Source organism: Oncorhynchus kisutch, linkage group LG2 (assembly GCF_002021735.2).
Source record: "Oncorhynchus kisutch isolate 150728-3 linkage group LG2, Okis_V2, whole genome shotgun sequence".
NCBI lineage: Eukaryota > Metazoa > Chordata > Actinopteri > Salmoniformes > Salmonidae > Oncorhynchus > Oncorhynchus kisutch.
In genome coordinates, this window is record NC_034175.2 from 76,637,782 (window position 1) to 76,651,471 (window position 13,690).

At 42.7% G+C, this 13,690-nt stretch overlaps 1 protein-coding gene across 3 annotated transcripts in view; it reads right to left on the reverse strand.

The window, feature by feature from the left end:
- slc23a3 (solute carrier family 23 member 3) overlaps positions 1 to 13,268 on the reverse strand; it is a 25,338-nt gene extending 12,070 nt beyond the window's left edge. For 2 of the 3 annotated variants that reach the window (XM_031801638.1, XM_031801650.1), the window contains exons 1-4: positions 12,925 to 13,268; positions 11,259 to 11,410; positions 11,027 to 11,094; positions 10,710 to 10,786 (exon numbers count right to left, since the gene is read on the reverse strand). In XM_031801638.1, the coding sequence (XP_031657498.1) occupies positions 10,710 to 10,786; positions 11,027 to 11,094; positions 11,259 to 11,410; positions 12,925 to 13,053 (426 nt within the window). In that variant the 5' untranslated portion in view covers positions 13,054 to 13,268. The remainder of the gene's footprint in view (positions 1 to 10,709; positions 10,787 to 11,026; positions 11,095 to 11,258; positions 11,411 to 12,924) is intronic. The other variant, XM_031801644.1, reaches the window with a different exon arrangement.
- Between the last annotated feature and the right edge of the window lie 422 nt (positions 13,269 to 13,690).

Here is a 13,690-nt window from a genome sequence, read left to right on the forward strand (position 1 = left end):
TAGCCTCCACATTGACTCTACAGTAACTCCCTGTATAAAGCCTCCGCATTGACTCTACAGTAACTCCCTGTATATAGCCTCCACATTGACTCTACAGTAAGTCCCTGTATGTAGCCTCCACATTGACTCTACAGTAACTCCCTGTATATAGCCTCCACATTGACTCTACAGTAACTCCCTGTATATAGCCTCCACATTGACTCTACAGTAACTCCCTGTATATAGCCTCCACATTGACTCTACAGTAACTCCCTGTATATAGCCTCCACATTGACTCTACAGTAACTCCCTGTATAAAGCCTCCACATTGACTCTACAGTAACTCCCTTTATATAGCCTCCACATTGACTCTACAGTAACTCCCTGTATATAGCCTCCACATTGACTCTACAGTAACTCCCTGTATAAAGCCTCCACATTGACTCTACAGTAACTCCCTGTATAAAGCCTCCACATTGACTCTACAGTAACTCCCTGTATATAGCCTCCACATTGACTCTACAGTAAGTCCCTGTATGTAGCCTCCACATTGACTCTACAGTAACTCCCTGTATATAGCCTCCACATTGACTCTACAGTAACTCCCTGTATATAGCCTCCACATTGACTCTACAGTAACTCCCTGTATATAGCCTCCACATTGACTCTACAGTAACTCCCTGTATATAGCCTCCACATTGACTCTACAGTAACTCCCTGTATATAGCCTCCACATTGACTCTACAGTAACTCACTGTATATAGCCTCCACATTGACTCTACAGTAACTCCCTGTATATAGCCTCCACATTGACTCTACAGTAACTCCCTGTATATAGCCTCCACATTGACTCTACAGTAACTCCCTGTATATAGCCTCCACATTGACTCTACAGTAACTCCCTGTATATAGCCTCCACATTGACTCTACAGTAACTCCCTGTATATAGCCTCCACATTGACTCTACAGTAACTCCCTGTATATAGCCTCCACATTGACTCTACAGTAACTCACTGTATATAGCCTCCACATTGACTCTACAGTAACTCCCTGTATAAAGCCTCCACATTGACTCTACAGTAACTTCCTGTATAAAGCCTCCACATTGACTCTACAGTAACTCCCTGTATATAGCCTCCACATTGACTCTACAGTAACTCCCTGTATAAAGCCTCCACATTGACTCTACAGTAACTTCCTGTATAAAGCCTCCACATTGACTCTACAGTAACTCCCTGTATAAAGCCTCCACATTGACTCTACAGTAACTCCCTGTATAAAGCCTCCACATTGACTCTACAGTAACTCACTGTATATAGCCTCCACATTGACTCTACAGTAACTCCCTGTATATAGCCTCCACATTGACTCTACAGTAACTCCCTGTATATAGCCTCCACATTGACTCTACAGTAACTCCCTGTATATAGCCTCCACATTGACTCTACAGTAACTCCCTGTATATAGCCTCCACATTGACTCTACAGTAACTCCCTGTATATAGCCTCCACATTGACTCTACAGTAACTCCCGGTATATAGCCTCCACATTGACTCTACAGTAACTCCCTGTATAAAGCCTCCACATTGACTCTACTGTAACTCCCTGTATAAAGCCTCCACATTGACTCTACAGTAACTCCCTGTATAAAGCCTCCACATTGACTCTACAGTAACTCCCTGTATATAGCCTCCACATTGACTCTACAGTAACTAACTGTATATAGCCTCCACATTGACTCTACAGTAACTCCCTGTATATAGCCTCCACATTGACTCTACAGTAACTCACTGTATATAGCCTCCACATTGACTCTACAGTAACTCCCTGTATATAGCCTCCACATTGACTCTACAGTAACTCCCTGTATATAGCCTCCACATTGACTCTACAGTAACTCCCTGTATATAGCCTCCACATTGACTCTACAGTAACTCCCTGTATAAAGCCTCCACATTGACTCTACAGTAACTCCCTGTATAAAGCCTCCACATTGACTCTACAGTAACTCCCTGTATATAGCCTCCACATTGACTCTACAGTAACTCCCTGTATAAAGCCTCCACATTGACTCTACAGTAACTCCCTGTATATAGCCTCCACATTGACTCTACAGTAACTCCCTGTATAAAGCCTCCACATTGACTCTACAGTAACTCCCTGTATATAGCCTCCACATTGACTCTACAGTAACTCCCTGTATATAGCCTCCACATTGACTCTACAGTAACTCCCTGTATAAAGCCTCCACATTGACTCTACTGTAACTCCCTGTATAAAGCCTCCACATTGACTCTACAGTAACTCCCTGTATAAAGCCTCCACATTGACTCTACAGTAACTCCCTGTATATAGCCTCCACATTGACTCTACAGTAACTAACTGTATATAGCCTCCACATTGACTCTACAGTAACTCACTGTATATAGCCTCCACATTGAGTCTACAGTAACTCCCTGTATATAGCCTCCACATTGACTCTACAGTAACTCCCTGTATAAAGCCTCCACATTGACTCTACAGTAACTCCCTGTATAAAGCCTCCACATTGACTCTACAGTAACTCCCTGTATATAGCCTCCACATTGACTCTACAGTAACTCCCTGTATATAGCCTCCACATTGACTCTACAGTAACTCCCTGTATATAGCCTCCACATTGACTCTACAGTAACTCCCTGTATATAGCCTCCACATTGACTCTACAGTAACTCCCTGTATATAGCCTCCACATTGACTCTACAGTAACTCCCTGTATATAGCCTCCACATTGACTCTACAGTAACTCCCTGTATATAGCCTCCACATTGACTCTACAGTAACTCCCTGTATATAGCCTCCACATTGACTCTACAGTAACTCCCTGTATAAAGCCTCCACATTGACTCTACAGTAACTCCCTGTATAAAGCCTCCACATTGACTCTACAGTAACTCCCTGTATATAGCCTCCACATTGACTCTACAGTAACTCCCTGTATATAGCCTCCACATTGACTCTACAGTAACTCCCTGTATATAGCCTCCACATTGACTCTACAGTAACTCCCTGTATATAGCCTCCACATTGACTCTACAGTAACTCCCTGTATATAGCCTCCACATTGACTCTACAGTAACTCCCTGTATATAGCCTCCACATTGACTCTACAGTAACTCCCTGTATAAAGCCTCCACATTGACTCTACAGTAACTCCCTGTATAAAGCCTCCACATTGACTCTACAGTAACTCCCTGTATATAGCCTCCACATTGACTCTACAGTAAGTCCCTGTATATAGCCTCCACATTGACTCTACAGTAACTCCCTGTATAAAGCCTCCACATTGACTCTACAGTAACTCCCTGTATATAGCCTCCACATTGACTCTGTTCCAGTACCCCCTGTATATAGCCTCCACATTGACTCTGTTCCAGTACCCCCTGTATATAGCCTCCACATTGACGCTGTTCCAGTACCCCCTGTATATAGCCTCCACATTGACTCTGTTCCAGTACCCCCTGTATATAGCCTCCACATTGACTCTGTACCGGTACCCCCTGTATATAGCCTCCACATTGACTCTGTTCCAGTACCCCCTGTATATAGCCTCCACATTGACTCTGTTCCAGTACACCTGTTGTATTCAGCATTTCACTATGAGGTCTGCTACACCTGTTGTATTCAGCATTTCACTCTAAGGTTTACTACACCTGTTGTATTCAGCATTTCACTGTAAGGTCTACTACACCTGTTGTATTCAGCATTTCACTGTAAGGTCTACTACACCTGTTGTATTCAGCATTTCACTGTAAGGTCTACTACACCTGTTGTATTCAGCATTTCACTGTAAGGTCTACTACACCTGTTGTATTCAGCATTTCACTGTGAGGTCTACTACACCTGTTGTATTCAGCATTTCACTGTAAGGTCTACTACACCTGTTGTATTCAGCATTTCACTATGAGGTCTCCTACACCTGTTCTATTCAGCATTTCACTGTGAGGTCTGCTACACCTGTTGTATTCAGCATTTCACTGTGAGGTCTACTACACCTGTTGTATTCAGCATTTCACTGTAAGGTCTACTACACCTGTTGTATTCAGCATTTCACTGTGAGGTCTACTACACCTGTTGTATTCAGCATTTCACTGTGAGGTCTACTACACCTGTTGTATTCAGCATTTCACTGTAAGGTCTACTACACCTGTTGTATTCAACATTTCACTGTGAGGTCTACTACACCTGTTGTATTCAGCATTTCACTGTAAGGTCTACCTACACCTGTTGTATTCAGCATTTCACTGTAAGGTCTACTACACCTGTTGTATTCAGCATTTCACTGTAAAGTCTACTACACCTGTGGTATTCAGCATTTCACTGTAAAGTCTACCTACACCTGTTTTTTTCAGCGTTTCACTGTGAGGTCTACCTCCACCTGTTGTTTTCAGCATTTCACTGTGAGGTCTACTACACCTGTTGTATTCAGCATTTCACTGTGAGGTCTACTACACCTGTTGTATTCAGCATTTCACTGTGAGGTCTACTACACCTGTTGTATTCAGCATTTCACTGTAAGGTCTACTACACCTGTTGTATTCAGCATTTCACTGTGAGGTCTACTACACCTGTTGTATTCAGCATTTCACTGTAAGGTCTACTACACCTGTTGTATTCAGCATTTCACTGTGAGGTCTACTACACCTGTTGTATTCAGCATTTCACTGTAAGGTCTACTACACCTGTTGTATTCAGCATTTCACTGTAAGGTCTTCTACACCTGTTGTATTCAGCATTTCACTGTAAGGTCTACTACACCTGTTGTATTCAGCATTTCACTGTAAGGTCTACTACACCTGTTATATTCAGCATTTCACTGTGAGGTCTACTACACCTGTTGTATTCAGCATTTCACTGTAAGGTCTACTACACCTGTTGTATTCAGCATTTCACTGTGAGGTCTACTACACCTGTTGTATTCAGCATTTCACTGTAAGGTCTACTACACCTGTTGTATTCAGCATTTCACTGTGAGGTCTACTACACCTGTTGTATTCAGCATTTCACTGAGAGGTCTACTACACCTGTTGTATTCAGCATTTCACTGTAAGGTCTACTACACCTGTTGTATTCAGCATTTCACTGTAAGGTCTACTACACCTGTTATATTCAGCATTTCACTGTGAGGTCTACTACACCTGTTGTATTCAGCATTTCACTGTGAGGTCTACTACACCTGTTGTATTCAGCATTTCACTGTAAGGTCTACTACACCTGTTGTATTCAGCATTTCACTGTAAGGTCTTCTACACCTGTTGTATTCAGCATTTCACTGTAAGGTCTACTACACCTGTTGTATTCAGCATTTCACTGTAAGGTCTACTACACCTGTGGTATTCAGCATTTCACTGTAAGGTCTACTACACCTGTTGTATTCAGCATTTCACTGTAAGGTACTACTACACCTGTTGTAATTCAGCATTTCACTGTAAGGTCTACTACACCTGTTGTATTCAGCATTTCACTGTAAGGTCTACTACACCTGTTGTATTCAGCATTTCACTGTAAGGTCTACTACACCTGTTGTATTCAGCATTTCACTGTAAGGTCTACTACACCTGTGGTATTCAGCATTTCACTGTAAGGTCTACTACACCTGTTGTATTCAGCATTTCACTGTAAGGTCTACTACACCTGTTGTATTCAGCATTTCACTGTAAGGTCTACTACACCTGTTGTATTCAGCATTTCACTGTAAGGTCTACTACACCTGTTGTATTCAGCATTTCACTGTGAGGTCTACTACACCTGTTGTATTCAGCATTTCACTGTGAGGTCTACTACACCTGTTGTATTCAGCATTTCACTGTGAGGTCTACTACACCTGTTGTATTCAGCATTTCACTGTGAGGTCTACTACACCTGTTGTATTCAGCATTTCACTGTGAGGTCTACTACACCTGTTGTATTCAGCATTTCACTGTGAGGTCTACTACACCTGTTGTATTCAGCATTTCACTGTAAGGTCTACTACACCTGTTGTATTCAGCATTTCACTGTAAGGTCTACTACACCTGTTGTATTCAGCATTTCACTGTGAGGTCTACTACACCTGTTGTATTCAGCATTTCACTGTAAGGTCTACTACACCTGTTGTATTCAGCATTTCACTGAGAGGTCTACTACACCTGTTGTATTCAGCATTTCACTGAGAGGTCTACTACACCTGTTGTATTCAGCATTTCACTGAGAGGTCTACTACACCTGTTGTATTCAGCATTTCACTGTGAGGTCTACTACACCTGTTGTATTCAGCATTTCACTGTAAGGTCTACTACACCTGTTGTATTCAGCATTTCACTGTAAGGTACTACTACACCTGTTGTATTCAGCATTTCACTGTGAGGTCTACTACACCTGTTGTATTCAGCATTTCACTGTAAGGTACTACTACACCTGTTGTATTCAGCATTTCACTGTGAGGTCTACTACACCTGTTGTATTCAGCATTTCACTGTAAGGTCTACTACACCTGTTGTATTCAGCATTTCACTGTGAGGTCTACTACACCTGTTGTATTCAGCATTTCACTGTAAGGTCTACTACACCTGTTGTATTCAGCATTTCACTGTAAGGTCTACTACACCTGTTGTATTCAGCATTTCACTGTAAGGTCTACTACACCTGTTGTATTCAGCATTTCACTGTAAGGTCTACTACACCTGTTGTATTCAGCATTTCACTGTAAGGTCTACTACACCTGTTGTATTCAGCATTTCACTGTAAGGTCTACTACACCTGTTGTATTCAGCATTTCACTGTAAGGTCTACTACACCTGTTGTATTCAGCATTTCACTGTGAGGTCTACTACACCTGTTGTATTCAGCATTTCACTGTGAGGTCTACTACACCTGTTGTATTCAGCATTTCACTGTAAGGTCTACTACACCTGTTGTATTCAGCATTTCACTGTGAGGTCTACTACACCTGTTGTATTCAGCATTCACTGTAAGGTCTACTACACCTGTTGTATTCAGCATTTCACTGTAAGGTCTACTACACCTGTTGTATTCAGCATTTCACTGTAAGGTCTACTACACCTGTGGTATTCAGCATTTCACTGTAAGGTCTACTACACCTGTTGTATTCAGCATTTCACTGTAAGGTCTACTACACCTGTTGTATTCAGCATTTCACTGTAAGGTCTACTACACCTGTTGTATTCAGCATTTCACTGTAAGGTCTACTACACCTGTTGTATTCAGCATTTCACTGTGAGGTCTACTACACCTGTTGTATTCAGCATTTCACTGTGAGGTCTACTACACCTGTTGTATTCAGCATTTCACTGTGAGGTCTACTACACCTGTTGTATTCAGCATTTCACTGTGAGGTCTACTACACCTGTTGTATTCAGCATTTCACTGTGAGGTCTACTACACCTGTTGTATTCAGCATTTCACTGTAAGGTCTACTACACCTGTTGTATTCAGCATTTCACTGTGAGGTCTACTACACCTGTTGTATTCAGCATTTCACTGTAAGGTCTACTACACCTGTTGTATTCAGCATTTCACTGTGAGGTCTACTACACCTGTTGTATTCAGCATTTCACTGTAAGGTCTACTACACCTGTTGTATTCAGCATTTCACTGTAAGGTCTACTACACCTGTTGTATTCAGCATTTCACTGTGAGGTCTACTACACCTGTTGTATTCAGCATTTCACTGTAAGGTCTACTACACCTGTTGTATTCAGCATTTCACTGAGAGGTCTACTACACCTGTTGTATTCAGCATTTCACTGAGAGGTCTACTACACCTGTTGTATTCAGCATTTCACTGAGAGGTCTACTACACCTGTTGTATTCAGCATTTCACTGTGAGGTCTACTACACCTGTTGTATTCAGCATTTCACTGTAAGGTCTACTACACCTGTTGTATTCAGCATTTCACTGTAAGGTACTACTACACCTGTTGTATTCAGCATTTCACTGTGAGGTCTACTACACCTGTTGTATTCAGCATTTCACTGTAAGGTACTACTACACCTGTTGTATTCAGCATTTCACTGTGAGGTCTACTACACCTGTTGTATTCAGCATTTCACTGTAAGGTCTACTACACCTGTTGTATTCAGCATTTCACTGTGAGGTCTACTACACCTGTTGTATTCAGCATTTCACTGTAAGGTCTACTACACCTGTTGTATTCAGCATTTCACTGTAAGGTCTACTACACCTGTTGTATTCAGCATTTCACTGTAAGGTCTACACCACCTGTTGTATTCAGCATTTCACTGTAAGGTCTACTACACCTGTTGTATTCAGCATTTCACTGTAAGGTTTACTACACCTGTTGTATTCAGCATTTCACTGTAAGGTTTACTACACCTGTTGTATTCAGCATTTCACTGTGAGGTCTACTACACCTGTTGTATTCAGCATTTCACTGTAAGGTCTACTACACCTGTTGTATTCAGCATTTCACTGTAAGGTCTACTACACCTGTTGTATTCAGCATTTCACTGTAAGGTCTACTACACCTGTTGTATTCAGCATTTCACTGTAAGGTCTACTACACCTGTTGTATTCAGCATTTCACTGTAAGGTCTACTACACCTGTTGTATTCAGCATTTCACTGTGAGGTCTACTACACCTGTTGTATTCAGCATTTCACTGTGAGGTCTACTACACCTGTTGTATTCAGCATTTCACTGTAAGGTCTACTACACCTGTTGTATTCAGCATTTCACTGTGAGGTCTACTACACCTGTTGTATTCAGCATTTCACTGTAAGGTCTACTACACCTGTTGTATTCAGCATTTCACTGTAAGGTCTACTACACCTGTTGTATTCAGCATTTCACTGTAAGGTCTACTACACCTGTGGTATTCAGCATTTCACTGTAAGGTCTACTACACCTGTTGTATTCAGCATTTCACTGTAAGGTCTACTACACCTGTTGTATTCAGCATTTCACTGTAAGGTCTACTACACCTGTTGTATTCAGCATTTCACTGTAAGGTCTACTACACCTGTTGTATTCAGCATTTCACTGTGAGGTCTACTACACCTGTTGTATTCAGCATTTCACTGTGAGGTCTACTACACCTGTTGTATTCAGCATTTCACTGTGAGGTCTACTACACCTGTTGTATTCAGCATTTCACTGTGAGGTCTACTACACCTGTTGTATTCAGCATTTCACTGTGAGGTCTACTACACCTGTTGTATTCAGCATTTCACTGTAAGGTCTACTACACCTGTTGTATTCAGCATTTCACTGTGAGGTCTACTACACCTGTTGTATTCAGCATTTCACTGTAAGGTCTACTACACCTGTTGTATTCAGCATTTCACTGTGAGGTCTACTACACCTGTTGTATTCAGCATTTCACTGTAAGGTCTACTACACCTGTTGTATTCAGCATTTCACTGTAAGGTCTACTACACCTGTTGTATTCAGCATTTCACTGTGAGGTCTACTACACCTGTTGTATTCAGCATTTCACTGTAAGGTCTACTACACCTGTTGTATTCAGCATTTCACTGAGAGGTCTACTACACCTGTTGTATTCAGCATTTCACTGAGAGGTCTACTACACCTGTTGTATTCAGCATTTCACTGAGAGGTCTACTACACCTGTTGTATTCAGCATTTCACTGTGAGGTCTACTACACCTGTTGTATTCAGCATTTCACTGTAAGGTCTACTACACCTGTTGTATTCAGCATTTCACTGTAAGGTACTACTACACCTGTTGTATTCAGCATTTCACTGTGAGGTCTACTACACCTGTTGTATTCAGCATTTCACTGTAAGGTACTACTACACCTGTTGTATTCAGCATTTCACTGTGAGGTCTACTACACCTGTTGTATTCAGCATTTCACTGTAAGGTCTACTACACCTGTTGTATTCAGCATTTCACTGTGAGGTCTACTACACCTGTTGTATTCAGCATTTCACTGTAAGGTCTACTACACCTGTTGTATTCAGCATTTCACTGTAAGGTCTACTACACCTGTTGTATTCAGCATTTCACTGTAAGGTCTACACCACCTGTTGTATTCAGCATTTCACTGTAAGGTCTACTACACCTGTTGTATTCAGCATTTCACTGTAAGGTTTACTACACCTGTTGTATTCAGCATTTCACTGTAAGGTTTACTACACCTGTTGTATTCAGCATTTCACTGTGAGGTCTACTACACCTGTTGTATTCAGCATTTCACTGTAAGGTCTACTACACCTGTTGTATTCAGCATTTCACTGTAAGGTCTACTACACCTGTTGTATTCAGCATTTCACTGTAAGGTCTACTACACCTGTTGTATTCAGCATTTCACTGTAAGGTCTACTACACCTGTTGTATTCAGCATTTCACTGTAAGGTCTACTACACCTGTTGTATTCAGCATTTCACTGTGAGGTCTACTACACCTGTTGTATTCAGCATTTCACTGTGAGGTCTACTACACCTGTTGTATTCAGCATTTCACTGTAAGGTCTACTACACCTGTTGTATTCAGCATTTCACTGTGAGGTCTACTACACCTGTTGAATTCAGCATTTCACTGTGAGGTCTACTACACCTGTTGTATTCAGCATTTCACTGTAAGGTCTACTACACCTTGTAGTAGTAAAGTCTCTTGATAAAGATCTGTTTTAATCTAAACATAACAGGTGGTCTGGTCTGTGGGTTCAGCACCACGGACAGCAACACTACAGCCTGAGTACAGTACCTCTCTGACTGGGTTGGCTCTGGGCAGGATGTCCTCCTCACTCTCCTCACAGTGCCCTCTGCAGGCCGGTTCAGTAACTGCAGGAAATCAATACCAGTCGTACCATTAACCACAACGAGATACAAAGGCCATGTTCACACTCATGTTGTACAACTTATAGACAACGCATTTGACACAACGGTTGTGACATTTTTTTTAAATGAGTTTGTCAGCCAAAACAACGTTGTGTCAAATGAGTTTTACATCAGTTGTACAACCTGAGTGTGACCTTGGCCTGAGGTAAATGGTAGGTTGTCAGATTGACGTAGCTAACTCACCAATCTGGGCAGTGAGGACTACAGCAGGGATCAGGGTTTCCAGAGATGGAGCTTGGACCAGAGGGAGGCTGAGGAGGAGAGAGTTCTGATTATATTCACGTCAGTCACTGTGTTTAAATGCCTGGTTTGATCATCATAGACAGGTGTGAGTGAGAGAGTAGAGAGATAATGTAAAAAAAATGTATTTTTTAAAAAGGGCAAACTAATTGAATGATTGTGAGGAATTCCTCACCATGTCCCCAGACAGCTCTGTATCAGAGTGGAGAGAGCGGAGTAGAACAACATGGAGGACAGTAACCTCTCTCTCTCTCCATCCTGTAACAGTAGATGTTGCTGCAACACACCAAGGACCAGAACCAGCAGAGAGCACTGCACAAACACCTGCTGTAGAGAGAGAGAGATTCACAAGAACTGTAGTATGAAACAGGTACAAAGAGCTAGCCAGTGGTAGGTAAGTACCAACAGCTAGCCAGTGGTAGGTAGGTACCAACAGCTAGCCAGTGGTAGGTAGGTACCAACAGCTAGCCAGTGGTAGGTAAGTACCAACAGCAAGCCAGTGGTAGGTAGGTACCAACAGCTAGCCAGTGGTAGGTAAGTACCAACAGCTAGCCAGTGGTAGGTAGGTACCAACAGCTAGCCAGTGGTAGGTAAGTACCAATAGCAAGCCAGTGGTAGGTAGGTACCAACAGCTAGCCAGTGGTAGGTAAGTACCAACAACTAGCCAGTGGTAGGTAGGTACCAACAGCTAGCCAGTGGTAGGTAGGTACCAACAGCTAGCCAGTGGTAGGTAAGTACCAACAGCAAGCCAGTGGTAGGTAGGTACCAACAGCTAGCCAGTGGTAGGTAAGTACCAACAGCTAGCCAGTGGTAGGTAGGTACCAACAGCTAGCTAGTGGTAGGTAGGTACCAACAGCTAGCCAGTGGTAGGTAAGTACCAACAGCTAGCCAGTGGTAGGTAGGTACCAACAGCTAGCTAGTGGTAGGTAGGTACCAACAGCTAGCCAGTGGTAGGTAAGTACCAACAGCTAGCTAGTGGTAGGTAGGTACCAACAGCTAGCCAGTGGTAGGTAGATACCAACAGCTAGCCAGTGGTAGGTAGGTACCAACAGCAAGCCAGTGGTAGGTAGGTACCAACAGCTAGCCAGTGGTAGTTAGGTACCAACAGCTAGCTAGTGGTAGGTAGGTAGGTGCCAACAGCTAGCCAGTGGTAGGTAGGTACCAACAGCTAGCCAGTGGTAGGTAGGTAGGTACCAACAGCTAGCCAGTGGTAGGTAGGTACCAACAGCTAGCCAGTGGTAGGTAGGTACCAACAGCTAGCCAGTGGTAGGTAGATACCAACAGCTAGCCAGTGGTAGGTAGGTACCAACAGCTAGCTAGTGGTAGGTAGGTGCCAACAGCTAGCCAGTGGTAGGTAGGTACCAACAGCTAGCCGGTGGTAGGTCGGTACCAACAGCTAGCCAGTGGTAGGTAGGTACCAACAGCTAGCCTGTGGTAGGTAGGTACTAACAGCTAGCCAGTGGTAGGTAGGTACCAACAGCTAGCCAGTGGTAGGTAGGTACCAACAGCTAGCCAGTGGTAGGTAGGTACCAACAGCTAGCCAGTGGTAGGTAGGTACCAACAGCTAGCCAGTGGTAGGTAGGTACCAACAACTAGCCAGTGGAAGGTAAGTACCAACTGAGATTTAAACAACAACCTGCATGTGGTCTGTGGTCACTGCATGTTTCTCCATACCACTTTATGTTGAACTGTTTCAAGAGGAAGTACACATCTAATATATACTATAATATATGACATAATGCAGACATTTTTATCCAAAGTAACTTACAGTCATGTGTACATATATTCAACTTAACTACAACAATGGCTTTGTCACTTAGCTGAGTCACCAAGGGGCTTACCTGTACCGCCAACAGCAGGTTTAGAAAGCAGGGTGGATGTTGGTTCACACTTGAGATATCTGTGTTGCTGGTGCTTCTGGTTTCTTCAGGAAGCTCGGGGTCAAAACGCTGACCTGCATCCATTATCATACACGGCTGTTGTCTTCTTGTCAAAACTCCTTACATGAATACAGATTTCCTTCTCTCTCTCTCTCGCCCTTTTCTTCTCACTCCTCTCTTTATCTCTCCCTCTCTCTCTTGCTCTCGGTCTTCAACTCATCCGCTGCAAAACCACTACAACAACAACAACAGAGGATCAGCTGAAACGTGTAGGAATTCTGTCCCCTCTCTTATGTCCTAGGTGAACTTTGACCCAGGATAGTTCCAAGTCAGTAGTTTGTCATTACTTGTATCTCCTTCTTTTAATCATTATCTTCACACACACACACACACGCACACACACACACACACACACACACACACACACACACACACACACACACACACACACACACACACACACACACACACACACACACACACACACACACACACACACACACACACACACCAAAACAATGAGTGTGTGAGCTAAAATGCCTACTGGATTGATTTTAACGTCCTGACTATCATGACTGTAAGATTATATAATCTCGGGAACCCAGAACTAAATCTTGAGCCAAATTGTTAAGTCTGTCGCAAAAAGACAACAGGTTATAAAACACACATACTGTGAAGCTGTGTTGAGAGAAAATCACACATACTGTGAAGCTGTGTTGAGAGAAAA